The sequence below is a fragment of the Chiloscyllium plagiosum genome, chromosome 12, assembly GCF_004010195.1.
Source record: "Chiloscyllium plagiosum isolate BGI_BamShark_2017 chromosome 12, ASM401019v2, whole genome shotgun sequence".
Classification (NCBI taxonomy): domain Eukaryota; kingdom Metazoa; phylum Chordata; class Chondrichthyes; order Orectolobiformes; family Hemiscylliidae; genus Chiloscyllium; species Chiloscyllium plagiosum.
The window spans coordinates 49,909,020-49,928,075 of NC_057721.1; the positions used below are offsets into that span (position 1 = coordinate 49,909,020).

General features: G+C 37.4%; 1 protein-coding gene across 3 annotated transcripts in view; it reads right to left on the reverse strand.

Moving 5' to 3' along the window:
• Positions 1-13,170, reverse strand: part of pou2f1b (POU class 2 homeobox 1b) — a 113,208-nt gene extending 100,038 nt beyond the window's left edge. The window contains exons 1-3 of one of the 3 annotated variants that reach the window (XM_043701017.1): positions 13,029-13,170; positions 11,213-11,251; positions 3,505-3,561 (exon numbers count right to left, since the gene is read on the reverse strand). In XM_043701017.1, coding sequence (XP_043556952.1) covers positions 3,505-3,561; positions 11,213-11,242 — 87 coding nt within the window. In that variant the 5' untranslated portion in view covers positions 11,243-11,251; positions 13,029-13,170. The remainder of the gene's footprint in view (positions 1-3,504; positions 3,562-11,212; positions 11,252-13,028) is intronic. The other 2 variants (XM_043701016.1, XM_043701018.1) reach the window with 2 other exon arrangements.
• Between the last annotated feature and the right edge of the window lie 5,886 nt (positions 13,171-19,056).

The window sequence follows — 19,056 nt, forward strand, 5'->3', positions numbered from 1 at the left end:
ATGAGCTGCCAGAGGAAGTGGTGGAGGCTGATACAACTGCAACATTTAAAAGGCATTTGGATGGGTATATGAATAGGAAGGGTTTGGAGGGATATGGGCTAGGTGCTGGCAAGTGGGACAAGATTGGGTTGGGATAGCTGGTCGGCATGGATGGGTTGGACCGAAGGATCTGTTTCCATGCTGTACATCTCTATGACTCTATGACTAAGATAACAAAAGGAGAATCCAAATCTGATTCCACAAGTGAAGGCTTGTATCAAAAGGATTAAACAAAGATAATTTGTTATAAAAAAAATGACTTGTTCAGAATATTGGCAAGTTCCATTTACTGATACAAAAACATATCAGCTTTTTTAACATTGGACGGATGTTATCAATTTAAATTCATGCCATTTGAAATGAAAAACAGACATGCCACTTTTCAACAATTTCATTATAGATTATCCAACTTTGTCATATTCACAGATACCAACAGTTCGGCCAAATCTGAGATGAATATCTGCACTTGGACAACTTATTTGGTCAGTTATGATGAGCCAATATGGTCATAAATTTAGCTAAATTGGGCCATAATAGGAGGCAATATCAAGTCATACCTAAAAAAATCAAAACTAAGGACCATCTTGGATTTTCCCATTCCTAAGACAATATAAACATTCTGCAATGTATTGGCATGAGTGAATTATTGGAGGCTTGTTTTGAATTTCAGCATCCTTGAGGCCACTGACAATTTTTTTTTAAGAAAAGCAAGACATTTGAATGGACAAATAAATATCAGCAAACCTTTGAGCGCATCAAATTATAGGTTATTTAAAATGGTTGTGAATGCCAATGACATTGGTGTTGATGCAGTGATTTTACAGACACACAAGACAGGGAATAAACAACCAGCCAGTTATTTTTCTAGGAAACTGAATATATCTGTTGGTAAAAATTCAATGGTAGAAAAAGAAAAACTGGGCTTAAATTGGCTCTAAAATATTTTCAAGTCTACATATCCAACAATTCTGCAGAGACTGTTATCTATATGGATGATCATCCTTTCATTTTCCTGGAATTAGTCCCAGATAGGAATTTACAACTTTTTTGAAATTTAATGTTAGAACCATAGAAATTGAAATAACTCCTTTTGCAGGAAAATTACATTATAGGGGACACTTTATGAAGAGCAAACAAACATGTAAGAAAATAAATGCTATAATCAAATTGGGTTTGAGCAGAATATGATTTCTATGAAACATTTTTGTGGACTGAAATTAAATGTATTAAAAATGGTCATAAAATAAAAATAGTGCAGGAAATTTTGATACAGTACTTATCTGTGCACATACAGAGATGAAGGCTTATAATACATTACTTCAGAATTTGAATTGTAAAGATGATAAAGTTTTTGGTTTTATTTCTGTTATGGTGACTTTTGTTTAAAAAGAGTCAGAAAATCGTTTTGTGAATTCATATATTTAATTCAAAGCAGCACTTCCAAGAAAACATGTGACCTAAGCTAAATATCTAATAAAGATACCTGAGGAGATAACTTAATAAACACTTGAGCAGTTACATTTTTAGAACGTATTGAAAGAGTAAAATTAGGGCACATGTATTTCAGTTTAAAAGATAAAGAAAATTTTAACTTGGGCAGTACCGAGGTCATCAATACTGGAAAAATGTCTTCGGCTGTTTTATCAGTCCAGTTAGACAGAGGTAAGAATAAAGCCGCAAGCTTTTCTTAAAAAGCAGTAAGGAAATTTTAAAAATCAGTGACTTAGCCAGTTTCTGAGATTCTATGGGAGAGAATCACTACTGGTACATGTGCAAAGAGGAAAAACTTGCAACCTCATCAGTCGATGAAGACATTTTAAGACACGAGTGAGTGATACTTCACAGAGGTTGAGTAACCATAAAGGATATGGCTAAGAAAAAGTTGAATCATTATTTTTGATGATTATGAACAAATCTTTCAGAATTGTCACATACAGACTTTTTTTTTCCTTTTGCATATTAAGTTTATATTATTCTATTGACAGTACATTGGAGATCTCTTGTGAATATGTTCAGTGACTGACTACTACAGTAACTAATCTGTAAAAAAAAATTTGATCTATCAAGCCAGGGTTCATTATGGAATCTCGTTTGTCCAGTATAACAAAAGTGTAAATGAGGCTTAATCAGGAACTCACTGTAACGCTTCAATTAAACAGTGCTAGCATGAGTCCATCAATACATTCAAGCAAAATGTTGGATGCAAGGAAAGACTATTAGGTTGAACTCTTGAGGAAGAGAGAGGGAGCTCAATGTTAGTATAAAATGAGGCACTTTGGAAGGTGTGAGAATAGAACACAAAATGGGAACATCTAATGATAATTTATGCAAGAGGTGGTGCCTTACTAAAAAAAAAAGTTGGGCATAAAATATTTTTTTAAAAAAGCACTCATGGGATATGGGTATTAGTCTGTGATGTTGATACAGCTAAAGCAGACTAAATTAAAAATCCTGCAAAGTATAAACCACTTACCTTAAAATTTCAAATTTTCCAGCTACCCTAGAAATGAACTAATAATGTTGTCCTTTGGCAAAATTTGAACTTTCAGGCTTGCATGTTCTTATTTCTCTCCAGAATGAATTTTGAGTATATCTAAAGCTCAAGTTACAAAAATCCAGTTTGTCTGTCACTTTAAAAGATTTTAAACTATAATGATATTAGAATTATCACCTTTTAGGATTCTGTCAACATTTTGAAGCTGTTGGTCAGCTTTCGCTGGATTCCAAGATTAACCTGTGTGTGATACTGGAAGTGTTCTGGATTAATCGCCACCTCAAAATGGCTGTGTGGAATTAATCCCATCAGTTCTTTTTCTATCAAGATTCAACCATGTTTACAACAATCAAATCATTAAACTGGTAACATTTATGGAATCATTGCATTTAACAGCCCAAAAAAAAACTGTGAATACAATAGGTCATAAACTTGGAACCTTAACCCGGTTTTTCTCTGCACAGATGTTGACTAACCTGAGTATTTCAACATTTTCTGTTATTTCATATGAAATACAATCCCAGCTTGCCACAAGTCTTTTCCAGTGTAAAGACTTCTGGCAATTAACTATCTTGACACAACACTTAAATTTTCATTTTCAGCTCCAAAACCAATGCTTAGAATAAACCAAATGATAAATTCTGTCTATTATACCCAAGATAATTGCAGCACAAGAGTTGCAAACAGCCTGTTTCAAGAGATAAATTCGTTTGCCATTGCTAGTTTTCTCAAGATTGAAATTTGCCATGGCAACCATGAACAGTTTCTTTTGAGAAAGCAAAATAAAGTGACAAAAGGTCATTTCCGAGGCAGCAAATAGTTTTTTCTCCCATAATAGGAAAGCAAGGTTTCTCCCTTTCACCGAACAGGGCAGCTAATTCTACCACGCCCTCACCCATTATAAAGAACGTAATAAAGAAAACATTTTATAACAAATTAGGCTGACTTTCTAGGATGATAAAGTATGATACCTGTAAATTTAATGTTTGTGAAGCAGTTGGCTGCAAAGTTGTTCCAGCAAGTTGTACCTGCAACAGAAACAGTAAAGAAAAAAAATGAACACTTATATTTGTGTTCTGTGGACCAATTTATTAGGAGACAAGGATTTCAATTGCCAAACATACAGAATAGAATCGCAGAACTCTACAATGCAGAGAGGCCATTCAGCCCATTGGGTCTGCACTGACCCTCCAAAAGGCATCCTACCATGAGTCACCTCACACACCTAACCCCACATTTACCATGACTAATCCACCAATCTACACAACCTTGGACACAATGGGCAATTTAGCAAGGCCAATCTACCTAACCTGCACATTTCTGGACTGTGGGAGACACCGGAGCACCTGGCAGAAATCCACACAAACACAGGGAGAACATGCAAACCCCACCCAATGCCAGAAATGAACCCTGGTGCTGTGAGCCAGCAGTGTTAAACACCGTGCCACCATGTTGACCAATGTCTGTCTACAAGAAATTAATTTCCTTTCAGGTCATAAAATATTCTAATCTTGTGATGTGTTAGCATTTCTTTTAGTTTCCCTCAAAAAAATACAATTTAAAATAGCACAAATTATTTTTCACTACTCAGAGTGCAAACAAGCATCTTCAACAAAGCCTCACCTTCATCCCCTTACATCTCATTCAAGTTTAATCTTAAATACCATTACTTTAAGAAATCACTAACATTTTATTTTAAAAAATCCAAACATAGAATCATAGAGATATGCAACATGGAAACAGACCCTTTGATCCAAATCATCCATGCCAACCAGATATCCTAAATTAATCTAGTCTCATTTGTCAGCATTTGACTCTTGTGGGTCTTAAATCCTTCCTACTCATATACCCATCCAAATGCCGTTTAAATGTTCTACTTGTATCAGCCACCACATTTTCTGGCAGCTCATTTCTACATATGCTCCACCCTCTGCATGAAAAAGTTACCGCTTAGGTGCCTTTCACATCTTTCCCCTCTCCCCTTAAACCTACACTCCAGGGAAAAAGACCTTGGCTATTCATACTCTGCATGCCTCTCATGATTTTACAAACTTCCAGAAGGTGACCCCTCCGTCTCTGACATTTCAAGGAAAATAGCCTCAGCCTATTCATCCTTTCCAACAGCTCAAACCCTCCAACCCTGACAACATCTTTGCAAATCTTTTCTGAACACACTCAAGTTTCACAACATTGTTCCTATCGCAGGGAGACCAGAATTGCACACAATATTCCAAAAGAGGCCTAACCAATGTCATATGCAGCCACAACATGACATCCAAACTCTGATACTCAATTTACTAAACAAAGACAAGCAAACCAAATGTCTTCTTCATTATCCTGTCGACCTGCGACTCCATTTTCAAGGAACTATGAACCTGCAGTCAAGGTCTCATTGTTCAGTAACACTCTCTAGGTCCTTATCATTAAGCGTATAAGTCCTGCCCTGATTTGCCTTTCTAACAAAAGCAACTTGTTTAACAAACAAGATTTGATATTCTTTACACAAAAAATGTTTATTGAATATAAAAATAAATAAATAAATCATAAAGTTAACACGGCTGTTTTAAACTATGTCATGAATTCAGTTCTATTTTTTAACTGCACACCACCACAGCCCCACCCTTCTCTGCTCAATGTATAGAAATTCCCTAATACAAGAATTTCAAAGGTGAAACGCTTAGATTAGGCTAGATTTGATTAGATTAGATCCCATACAGTGTGGAAACAGGCCCTTCGGCCCAACCAGTCCACACCGACACTCCAAAGAGTAGCCCACTGTGGTGAAAGGGTTAAAATTATGTCCCAATACATGTGTGAATCTAACCGGAATGGAGGTGTTGCTTAGTCCCGTGTGAATCTTATTACACACCTCCCCGTGTGAATCTTCTTATCTGTATGTAACCAGAATGGAATGTGTTTTTTAGCCTTGCTCTGCTGTTCACATGAATGTTTATATCTGGAAAAGAGTATATCAGCTGGAAAAGTCTCCAGTTCGGTGAGTCTGCTCCGGGGTTACGTTTAACCGCCGAGCGTGGGTTGTTGGCAACCGCTCTACGAGAACTGACGGCTCCCAGTTCCGGTAACATGTAGAGTGAGTATAAGCCAGACCCGTTGTAAGTATGAGACCTGGTTGTGGCGGCGCTGCGGGGAATAAAATGCTCATATTCTAGCAGACTCGCCTCTTGGTCGTTTGTTCTGTGTCAGACTACTCTCCTACGAACCTGACCTTGAGAATTTTTTAAAACACCCACCCAGACCTATTTCCCTCTGACTGATGCACCTAACACTACGGGCAATTGAGCATGGCCAATTCACCTAACCAGTACATCTTTGGACTGTGGGAGGAAACCGGAGCATTGGAGGAAACCCACGCAGACACGGGGAGAATGTGCAAACTCCACACAGTACCCACGCAGACACGGGGAGAATGTGCAAACTCCACACAGTCGCCCGAGGCTGGAATTGAACCTGACCCTGGTGCTTTGAGGCAGCAGTGCTAACCACTGAGCCCCCGTGCCGCCCCACTTATTCAGAAACCACTCTGGAAATCCTCTCAGTATTCTAGTATGCAAGTTAAGATTTTATGGTGATCAATGGCTAAATGACCCTCCAACTTTTCTTCAAGATATCATGACTGTGAAAGCTGACTGCATTTTATCTCCAAGACATTACATATGAACAAGGAACAAGACTAAGTCACTTATCCCTTCAAATCTGCTCTGTAATTCAATATGATGATAGGAGCCTCCTGATTTTTAACCTCAACTCTTCTTTCCTGCACATCCCCGAAAACCTTTCATTCCCTTTGTATTCAAGAATCCATCCACCTCTGTCTTAACAATGTTTAAAGATTTTGCACCTTATTATCTTTTCAGGAAGAAATTCCAAAGACCTTCACCCTCTAAGCAAAGAAAGTGTTTCCTCATCTCCGTCTTAAATGGAAAATGCCTTTTTTTTTGTAAAATTCAATGACCATTGCAAGGACCACTGTAGATGCCTTCCTTAGCTGCAGGTTTAGTTAATCTTCCAGATGCTTTTCCTTTCACAAAATCCAGACTGAGCTCAAGCCACCATCCATAATTCATGCATCCAATGACAGTAGTCTCTCTGCTGGTCTGTTTAACATTAAGCTCCTTCAGTTTTCCCAACTTGGTGAGTTGCAGTTCATCAAATCAAAACTGCAACTACTTGGTTTCTGCACTAACACCCAGATAACTCAGACAAAAGAACCTTCAGCCACAGATCTGCCCCCTTCTACAATATATTTGCAGATCTTTCAGCACAGAAGTACAAATTAATTGTTTACCTTCAGTATAACTTTTTGATTCACCCACGTGTGCAACTTTTTCCTAACATGGAATAATGGAGTTGCTGGACACGTTAAGACATATTCAAAATAATACAACTTACAGAATCCATCACCGCCCTTCTCTTCAACTAACATCACTTAAAAACAACAATTTTTTGGCTTTTATAACAATGCTGTTTTCTCAGAGCCTGCTGAGTCCAAATTGACAGTTTTGCTCCTACATTATAACAATGTCTGCACTTGAAATTATTTCAATGATTGTAAAACATTTGAGGTCCTGAAGTTATAGCCAGATAAAAGCAAGTCTTTCTTTCTCACACAATCAAACTTAACTTAGTCTTACATTTACCAACTTCTCTGATTTCACTCACTGGTTTCAAATAAAAGGTATCAATATGGGATCCAAATTAAATCTAGTTATGTTTGCCATTTCATGCGATATATGGACATCCTTTGTTCCAGTCTTGTTCAGGTCCTCTCATTCATCTCTTGCAGAACACCTGTTTGCTCTGCAAGTATGATCAAGCTTTTGCTTGCTTAACATTTTACGTCTCCACCCTAATCCCATTGTGAACACTTCTACTGTCCCAATAAAGCTCAAGGAACAGCATCTTACGTTTTGCTTAGGCTCTTCATAATCTTCTGAGCTCATCACTGAATTCAACCATTTCAGATCATAACAACAGTACCTTCAGACACCAAGTAACGGCAATGATTCTGTACAGGTAAAAACAATGACTGCAGATGCTGGAAACCAGATTCTGGATTAGTGGTGCTGGAAGAGCACAGCAGTTCAGGCAGCATCCGAGGAGCAGTAAAATCGACGTTTCGGGCAAAAGCCCTTCATCAGGAATAAATGATTCTGTACAGCTTAGTCAGTCAGACTGTCTTATTGTTCTCTCTCCTAGCCCATTTCTTTATAGCTCTCTTCTGGATTGCTGTATTATCATCCAGATCCTTTATAACTTTTTCTGGTTCCTGGTTTGACAAACTGATTTAGCTCCATAAAATGTCAATGCTTCCACTCAGTTATTATTTTTCATTTTATATTCAAGATGGATTAAAACTGATAAGTAAAATTGAAAAATGGAACTCTAAGTTTTCATGACTAGTAGTCTGTTTACACATGGTCTGGGACTATAACAACAAATTCACTTTCAGTAACATTTCACTTGAAATGAAACTCAGTAAATGACCCAAGGCATCATTTAGATGAATATCCACTGAAGTAGTCAACGAATAATGCTAAATTCAATAATCCAAAACATTGGCATCATCTCTGCCCAATCTTACTAAGTTCTTCTCCATGGTGGAACACAACATTAAACATCCTCACATGCACTTCTACACACAGCCAACCCAAAAACCTCTAAACTCATAACACACAAAAACATTTATTTAATATTTCTTTCTGATAATCCGGTCATTTTGGAAAGTGTACAGCTCCAAAGGGACTAAATCCAAATACTTTAACAATTCATTACATTTGTGATAAGTTACCAGCTACAAGCAGAAATGAATAAATGAAAACTAAGATAAATCATTGTTTTATTTTTAATATTGTATGTCCCATGTCCAACCAACTTAGAATGGAATGTGCTTGGAGACACACAAATCTTTACTGGATTAGATTTTTTTTCCACAAGCAATACAAACCTGTAAAAGAAAAACAAGAACAGCTCATGCAATGTTTTTTGCTTTTCTTATCAAGATGGACTTGTTTTAATATACAATATATATTAGAATATTGTATAATTAATTGACATATATATGTAAACATATACTGTATATTTGGAGTCCTATTGTTACAATTCACCCAAAGAGACAGAAAGAGATAAACTGCCAAATAACCCAACAGAAAAACTAAAAGATGTGATTTCACATTTTGAGACTTTTATTGAAAGAAACAAAAATCAACATACACAAAACATTAATTAACAAGCAATTAACACATCAAACTGAAAGCATTTGTGTGTGGATTAATGAACACAAATGAAATGTGCGGACATTTCTAGCAGACATGCAACAGTCTAGGGACAGTCTCAGATACACTCCTTCCTCACCAAAGATTCGCTTTACCCCACCCATGGCTAATCAAATCTTCAATAACCTTTGATAAACATGTCACTCAGCTCAAGTTTTTCCTGCTTATGACTATCAGCAGAAAGGCAAACCTTAAGACTCTCCATTCCTTAAATCTTGAAAAGCCTTGTCTGTTCTGTTTCCTTTCCTTTGAACAGAAACCAAACTCCACAATGCATCCTGTTTGGTTGTAAGCATGAAAATAGTTCATGTGCTTTCCCACAGCAGTAATCCCTTTGCTTCTTTGTGGTCCAAGTAGGAGCTATTCTTTTTCTGAGAGATATTATGAGAAGTCAAAAATACCACCCCATTTCATTGGCTTTCTGCTTGAGTTCCACACTCCAAGGCAACTAGATCATCACATAGATGTCTTCAAGATGAGGTGACAATTTGAAATTCTTTATTTTAAGCGAATGGTACATTTCGAAACTTAAATGCACAATCTCACATATTCTCTCATACATATTTATGTCATCAGAATACTGCACTGCTGGGGTTTTGGCCAATCTTCCCTTTCAGGAAATGGTGATGCCTTAGTTACAGATAATAGTCAACAGGGCTATACCTTTCAATGTCCTCGACACTCAGAAGTTCCCTCATCTTAACTTTCATTCTTCAACGAGCATAAGAGGTACAGTTAGTAAGTTTGCAGATGACACCAAAATTGGAGGTGTAGTGGACAGCGAAGAGAGTTACCTCAGACTACAACAGAATCTGGACCAGATGGGCCAATGGGCTGAGAAGTGGCAGATGGAGTTTAATTCAGATAAATGCAAGGTGCTGCATTTTGGGAAAGCAAATTTTAGCAGGACTTATACACTTAATGGTAAGGACCTAGGGAGCGTTGCTGAACAAAGAGACCTTGGAGTGCAGGTTCATAGCTCCTTGAAAGTGGAATCGCAAGTAGATAGGATAGTGAAGGAGGCGTTTGGTATGCTTTCCTTTATTGGTCAGAGTATTGAGTACAGGAGTTGGGACGTCATGTTGCGGCTGCACAGGACATTGGTTAGGCCACTGTTGGAATATTGCATGCAATTCTGGTCTCCTTCCTATCGGAAAGATGTTGTGAAACTTGAAACGGTTCAGAAAAGATTTTGCCAGGGTTGGAGGATTTGAGCCATAGGGAGAGGCTGAACAGGCTGGGGCTGTTTTCCCTGGAGCATCGGAGACTGAGTGGTGATCTTATAGAGGTTTACAAATTATAAGGGACATGGATAGGATAAATAGACAAAGTCTTTTCCCTGGGGTCGGGGAGTCCAGAACTAGAGGGCATAGGTTTAGGGTGAGAGGGGAAAGATATAAAAGAGACCCAAGGGGCAACTTTTTCACGCAGAGGGTGGTACGTGTATGGAATGAGCTGCCAGAGGAAGTGGTGGAGGCTGGTACAATTGCAACATTTAAGAGGCATTTGGATGGGTATATGAATGGGAAGGGTTTGGAGGGATGTCGTCTGGGTGCTGGCAGGTGGGACTAGACTGGGTTGGGATATCTGGTCGGCATGGACGGGTTGGACTGAAGGGTCTGTTTCCATGCTGTACATCTTTATGACTCTATGACCTGTCAGGCAGCATTATTAAATTGTAAATTGTAGTTGATTACAAAGAGTCACTTCTGACTTTTGAAAAGGCTTGCCAAAAAACTGTATACATTTTAACATCTACTTACATTTATAGAACACACTCAAACTTTAATGTACTAAAATGATCCAAAGAATTTCACAGAAGCATCAAACAAAATTTGACACTGAGATACATATGGAGATATTAGAGCGGATGATGAAAAGCTTAGTCCAGGGGATAGGTTTTAAGGAGCTCCTTAAAGGAGGAAAGCAGGGTAGATCGTTGGAGAATTTAGGAAGGAAATTTCAAAGCTGAGGACCTAACTAGCTGAAAGCATGACTGCCAATGGTGAAGTGATTAAAAATGGGAACGTGCAAGAGACTAGAATTAAAAGAGCACCAATATCTCCAAACTTTGCATATACTTCAAAGTATGACCTAGTGCAAAACAAAAATTTACATATAAACCTTATACCTCTAATACTAGCAAATAGCACTTTTAAGCACAGTGACAACATGCAGTTAGTTAAACTGCCATCACTACCTCTAGGCAAGGAGATGCAAAACTGCTTGCAGCATTCTCTTTTAACAACAACAAAAATGAAGAACGAAGAACCTTTGTTTGTAAACTTCCCATAAACTGCTGCCTCACAAGTCTTTCAAGTTTGATCAAGCAACAGTGCACACTGCAACAATAACCTCAATAAATATTATAGGTGTGAAAACTCACATATAAACATCTGTTCGTCACATCTGACATGTAGTTAACCTGAAGTGACAAGAAAATGACAGTACAGTATGTATGTGTACATGAAAAACATTTTGCTATATGATGGAAGGAGCTGACAAAAAAAAGTGACAGCAAAAAATAAAAGAAACCTTGACAAAAAGCAAAATAAACACTAGAAGTGACAAACAAGCAAACAGCGTGCAAGTTACAAGAAATATTTTCATTAAGTAAGCTATGTAGCTTGCACAGGTTGCAACAAAATAAAAATCACCTTGTGGAAAAGGGCTTTCACCTTTAAATATAGAAACTCAAAGGTCCCTCAATTTTCTAAGATTGTGATTTCCACAATCACTTGGGTAATGAGAATATTTTGATGCTAGAACAACAGAAGATTTTACTTACCTCAGTTACACTAAGAATGGTTACGTCAGGGACCACAGGAGGTCATTTAAGTCTAATACTGAATCTAAACAATGGATGGCCATAAAATGTAACAGACAAACAAACATGTACAACTGAAAACTGGTCCTCAAAGGAAACCAATCCTCCTAATTTTCCATGTCACAACACAGAACTTTCAACTAAATTAAAAGTCCTTTATTTGAATCAGAAGTACAATGTGTAAGCTAACTAAAAAAAGTAATTGATATGAAGGTAGAGAAATGCACTAAAGTGAATCATTCAGGATAAACAATGTAACTTGACTTAAAACGAAATGCCATTCTCATGCACAGAAAACCACACAATATAACTTAACATTATAAGATGACGAGAATGCACACACATGAAGCAAATCATTTCTCCAGATAAAATAGCCAAAATTTCACACCACTTCATTCTGCATCAAGGAACAAACTCAGTGTGCTCCAATAATGACTGTGTATTTCTTAAATCAGGCACTATTTACAATTCATTACAAATATCATACACACAGGTAAGCCTCAAAGTACACTTATTCAGGGTCATTAGATAATACTTTGTTGCTTAAGTAAATTATTTTGTGAGACAGCACAAGTCCAAAAACTAACTTCAACTAAAATGGTATACTAAAGCTTAGATTTGTTGGGCATTTTTAAAAAAGCAAATATAATACTAAATGAAATAACACAATGATTACCTGACCTTGGTCTGAAGTTTCCACCAAGAACAAATAAAAATTAAAGTGGGATCCAGATCACTCCACACACTGCAATAGTTTTGCCATGATGAAATTAGCCCAAGTGTCAGCATTAGCTGACTAGCATCAACTTACATGCTAAATTGGCTTTGAATTAAAGTAATCAAACAATAACTAAACATGACTCATTTGTACCTGCAAGTGGGGCTATGGGGCCTCAAGATGTCAAGCTGCAATTGCAAGGCCATAAGCTATTATCCAAACATTATTAAAATAATTAATAATTTCTGCAGCAGTCTGCCAGAATCAATTAACTGCCAGGTCAAGGTATTGTGCATATTTGCGTACCTTGGGATCTGGATTTAATGTGCTGCATACCACTAAATTAGCCTAACTGGAAGAAACACAATTCTATGATTGAGATTTGGAAAAATCCTTTATATGGGTTAGGGCTAAATCAGTTAGAGAATGTTAAATTAACATAAAAGACTGTGGATACTTGAGCGTAAAGTAGTTGTAGGCACCAATTACTTATGTCTAAAGTTGTGTTACTTGATTTGATTCTGTTCAGATAAAGCTGTCATCTGGATGGAAATAATGCACTAACTCCAGATTGTTCTATTCTGTGATCGCACTGCAATCCAGTTGGAAATATGAACTTCAGCATAAATTATGTTTACTAATGGTAGCATGTTATACCTGGTGCAGCTGTCCCAGTAAGGCCTGAGCCTGTGCTGTTGTGAGTGGGCCTCCTGTTGGGATGGGCTGCCGCTGGAAATCCAATCCATTTGTTTGGGCACCTGGAGGAGGAAGACCAAAACACAAACACAAAGAGACAGAAAAAAAAATTAACAGAAAGGGGCTGTACAACTGGTTTAAAAGCCAAAGTTACATCAATGGCCTTTGCCAGAAAAGCATGATGCACTTCCCTCCACACTACTGCACTAACTAACATTATATGATACAGGTATTAAAATCCCATCATTAACTCCTTGCCCTTTCATGAAAATAATGAGAATTTTAAATGGATTCTCATCTAACTTGAGCTATATAGTCAGACGACAGATTTCACAACTTTATAAAATACCTTTGAACAATGTCACTACTGATAAGACAGAAATATCTTCTGATTACTGACCAAAAACATTAATACTGTTGTTCTCTCATAGATGCTGCCTTACTGCTGAATATTTCAATTATTTTCTGTTACTATCTTAAATGATCATTTACAGTATTGTGCTTTTGTAAGATACAAATGTGTTGTTCAAGGGCAAAATTATGGCAGTGTTAAAACAATTATCTCAAGTATTAGCAATCAGTTAAGGAAAATGTTCTTCATGTGTTTCTTTCTACCCCAATATCCTTCATAGTGATTCAGTAATTTTTGGCAACCCTGTTAATTTCCTTTCTTCCATTTTCACATTCCATGCACTCGATCAAGAGGGCAAGCATACAAACTATACCTAACAAGTAGCATTAAATATGTGAACATATGGAATAGAAACTGGGATGCTGTTAGGCCAATTCTACATCGCATCACTCCACAGAATGAAACACTGGAGCAGAAATGCACCATTTCATTGGTTTGGTGCTCATGGTGAACGGATTTTCTTTTCCCTACTGAAGGAAGATTTACAATGGAGTTTTCCTTTCTGATTTACATTCCATGACATAGACTTTGGTCTACAGAACACAATTTCCAAATCTGGGTGATACAAAAACAGGTGGAGAGAATGACTAATAAAGCATACAGTATCCTGGGCTTTATTAAATGGGATAGAGGGTACAAAAGCAAGTGAAGTTATGATAATCTGCATAAAATTCTAGATTGGCCTCTAGGGAAGTATTACATTTAGTTTTAGGTGCAAAAAAGATTCAGAAGAAAAGTTCCAAGAATGAAGAACTTCAGTTATGATGATAAATTAGAGAAGTTGGAACTATTCTGCTTGGAAAAGAGGTGGAGGAAGATTGTTTAATAGAGGTATTCAAAATCATGTGGGGACTAAACAGAGTAGACAGAAATAAATTGACCCATTTATGGAAGAATCACGAAACAGGTGGTACCCTGTAACAGATTTTAGGCAATTGACAAAGGAAGCAATAGAAATGAGAAAAATCATTTTTTAAAGTGAATTTTTAGATTATGTCCTAAAAGTTCCTGAGACGATGGCAAAGACGGATTCAATTATAATACTCTTAAGGATGAAAACCTGAAAAGGAAATTTTGTGATGCTACATGCAAACAGCCGTAGAATCGCACAGTGAATTGTTCATGCAGAGAGAGCCAGCACAGACATGATGGGTGGATGGTGCCCTTCATGTATTAACTGTTACACGATCATATGATTGAAAGTTGACTCTGTTTATACACCTTTCCTTTCTAGTACAACATATAAAGTCTTGCACATCAGATCACCCAAAGCAAATTGTTAATGCACAAGCGGTGTTCCCATGAACAGAAATAGCTGTAGTGCCAATACAGTTTCCATTATTTTAATTTCCCCTGGTTTATTAGAGTTTCTCTTATTGAAAGAAGATTCCATAGCTATGACTAAAAGTACACTGAATTGTGCTTGATGGCCATTAAGAAATCTTCAAGGCCACTAAAACTTAAACAAAACTTCCGAATATAGAGTAAATTAACAATTAAAACTATACTTTAGTTCAAAATGGATGGAGATTTCTTGACCAAAGGCACAAAGTTAGAATGCTAATTTAAGATTTGCTAATTTGAAAATCTAAAAACTTATGAAGGAGAAATCATGCATCATGATGTTCAATTCAACTGAAAATATTCCATCTTTGATATCTAAAATACTAGACAATGCTAGTTATGTTTATATGTTCAGAAATGAATCAGTCTTAGTTTAAAAAGCATTGTTACTGCATCTTTGTTGTCTAAAAACTTCTTCAAAATAATTGCAATCTCTTCAATTTTCCAGCCCTGTGCAGAATATCTTAAAACTACAATAAATGCCAGCTCCAAATTAAGTTAATACTCTGCTGGTTATCCTTCGCCTTTGGTAAAACAATGCTGAAATAATTTGAAAGCAAGAGCTTTCAAACTATTACATACAAATTTCTTTTTTCTCAGATCTTCACACCAATTGCAGTTCAATGCTTTTGAAAAAGAAGAATTTGGGTTATCATGTGCCTGAAGAATCAAAAATGACATTCCTGACTAAAAATTGAAGTTGATTCCAAAACTTGAAAATTATAGTTTGCTGTTGTGAAGAGACCACCACTGTCAGCTGCTTGCTTCAATCACAATAGTTCCCTATATTACTCTGCAGAAACACAGCAATCATGTTGTACAGAAACAACTATACATTAAAGATTTACTGCTTATTCGCATACCTCATTAATACATGGCTGGAACTTTCATAGATCTTAAAAGGTGATATGAGCAGAACCATCAACTTTAATATCAATGTAGACCTTGTCAGTCAATCTATATAACACTGCCAACGACTGCTTTGGATTATTACTGAACTAGTAATCCTAAACCCCAAACTAACTTTAAAAAACCTTATAAAAACCATTCTTTTCCTAGCTACCATCAGTTCTGAAGAGGGTCACTGGATCTCAAATGTTAACTCTGATTTCTCTGCACAGATGCTGCAGACCTCTCAGATTTTCCAGCAATTCCTGTTTTTTCCCCAAACTAATAATTCAGAGAACCCAAGCCCAAATCACACTGTGTGGCAGTTTGTGAATTTGAATTAAAGAGGTGACATCAGTTAAAGAGATCATGATAAGGTCTGTTTGATGTAAAAACCCAACTGCTCCCTATCGACCTTGAGGGAAGGAAATCTGCACCCTGGCATAGTCCAGCCTATGGTTGTTATTCCATAGCAAATGATGGACAAAACGTTACAGAATAATTAATCCTGTCGAGCTGTTGCAAAAAAGTAGTGAAGAAAGCATTAATCTCTACATTTTTACCATTACTCAATTCTTCCTTGAGGCTTTCCTGTATGCTGAAAAAAATAAAACCAGCTCGTGAAGGAGGTTTCAAGCCAATCCACATCTATAACCTGTCACATTTTCAGAACTCACAAAACCACTTATAGTCCAACAAGTTTATTTGAAATCACAAACTTTCGGTGAAGTAACATTTTGACAGATGTAACAAATTCCAACATTGTTTCTAAATGTTTCAGATTCTCTCACCTGCCATCAACATTTTAAATCTAACAACCTAAAACTTTTTTGTAATCAAATTGCCCCACCTTCAGGATCCCAATCAAAACTAATGAGTTCTTCCTTCACCATTTCGTCAGTACTAAATTTCACTAAAATCTATCCATCAGATTTTCAGGTATTAGGTGAGATTTTCTATTTTGGAATTTAAATGTGGTATTGCAATGTTATACGTTGTTACTTCTGTCAGGGTTCAAGATGAGTTTTCTCCCACAATAAAGTATTTTTCCACTAATTTCTCCCTGCTGTTATCTTCCAGTCAAAAGATAGGGCATAATATTCAAAGGACATCTATGATGTGGAAGTGCCAGTGTTGAACTGGGGGTGACTTCACCTGATAAAGGAGCAGCGCTCCAAGAGCTTGGGATTTTAAATAAACCTGTTGGACTACAACCTGGTGTGGTGCGACTTCTGATTTTCAAGAACATCCAGACGTTGCAGCAAACATGCAGCATCACTGGAACATAAGTTAGTCATCCCCACTCCCAAAACATCTCAAACCAAACAGAATCTAGCCCTTGAGTTCAGCAACGCCAAGAGGTTCCATTTCAGACATCCAGGAAATAAGGGAGGTCGGCTCTTCAGAGAAGATAGCAAGAAGCCCTACCATCAGATCCAGGTAGCCTGGGCTAAGGCTGCAGCCTGGTTAGCACCAGTGCCCTTCAAGAAAGAACCGGGATCCATTTCAAGAAGGCGTTGAACAATCTGCTTTCAGGGTCAGTGACACCATCTGTTCACAGCAAACCGATATTCATAGAGGTACTCAGTTTGTTCATGCCACTGCACAGGCATATTATAGGGCGCACAGCCTGCAAGCATAAGCAACATTTGAAATACGCACACCAAAAGGCTCACAACCATGTCATGCTGCCCATGTTCTAACACATCGTAGGCACTGTGTCTTTTAATCATCTACTGGGGAAGAGTTCACAACTGTGTATGGTTATGCATACTCATAAGATATTCCTGTATTCACAGTCATCACATTTATTCAGTATAACCTCAATCCTTAGTATTCATTGCAGGAGTTCTCCAGGTAGAATCCTAGACGTATAGCGTCTTCAGCTACTTCAATAATATTAGCTTCAAAATAAGATCAAATGCTCATTGTTAATTGCGGCACTCAGCTCCATTCAAGTTTTTCAAATAATGAAACAGTCCATTCGTACATGAAAGAGACCTGGATGCTTTCAAAGCTAAGGCTGATAGGGCATCACTGAAGTCACACAAGTATCAACCAATGCCCATGAGCAATGAGGGAGTTCAACCATGACTTGCAATGGCATTGTATCACTCATTACCAACATCCTGGAGACAACCAGCCACATAAATGCAATGCAAACAGAGCAGGTCAGAGTCAGAACTGGTATTGTATAATGGATACATACCCAACTCCCCAAACTGGTCTGTTATCTGTAAATTACATCACCAACGCAATGGAATGTATCCTGGTTGACTGGGTATAAGCACTCAAAATCATGACAACATTTAGGATAAACTAGCACATCATCCCATTCACCAAGTTAACCATCCATTCCATCCACCACTGGCAGATCATGGCTACAATGCTACGATTTAGAAGACAGACTGTTGCAACTCGCCCAAGTTTATATGGCCGTATCTTCTAAATCCATAACTATCACCACTGAGGAGGGCAACAGCAATAGGTGATCAGGAGAAATAAAATCTGCAAGTCACACACCATTCTGACTTGGATGTGCGGATTCTTTTCAATATCCAATTCTTGATCAATATCCCATAGCACTGTGGGAATATTTTCTATATTGGACTGTACTCCCCTCGGAAACTAGAAATGAGAAGCAAATACTTTGTTGATTTTTTTATTTAAGTTTGGACTTTATATGTATAATATCTTTTAATCATATTTGTTAAACCTCCAAATTCATTTTCATTTGACTGAAACTTGAAAGGGTTCAGAAAGATTTAAAAGGACGTTGCAAGAGGTGGAGAGTTTGAGCTGTAGGGAGAGGCTGAAAAGGCTGGGGCTGTTTTCCCTGGAGTATCGGAGGCTGAGGAGTGACCTCATAGAGATTTATAAAAATCATGAGGGACATGGATAGGGTAAATAGACAAGGTATTTTCCCTGGTTGGGAGAAGTCCAAAGCTAGAGGGCATAGGTTGAGGGTGAGAGGGGCAACTTTTCCACACAAAGGGTGGTGCATGTATGGAATGAGCTGCCAGAGGAAGTGGTGGGAACTGGTACAGCATTTAAAAGGCAGCTGGATGGGTACATGAATAGGAAGGGTTTAGAGAGATATAGGTAAGTGCTGGCAAATGGGACTAGATTAGTTCGGGATATCTGGTAGTCATGGACGAGTTGGACTTAAGGGTCAGTTTCTGTGCTGTGACTCTATATAAAAAAGCAACTAAGCCAGTAAGAAAGTGTAAGAACAGCTTTATTTCGAAAACACAACAAAGTGCACTTGGAATTAAATCGGTATTGGATCAGATGAAAATAATTATTTCACAGAGTCAATTCTGGAATTTTTTTATATTGGTCAGC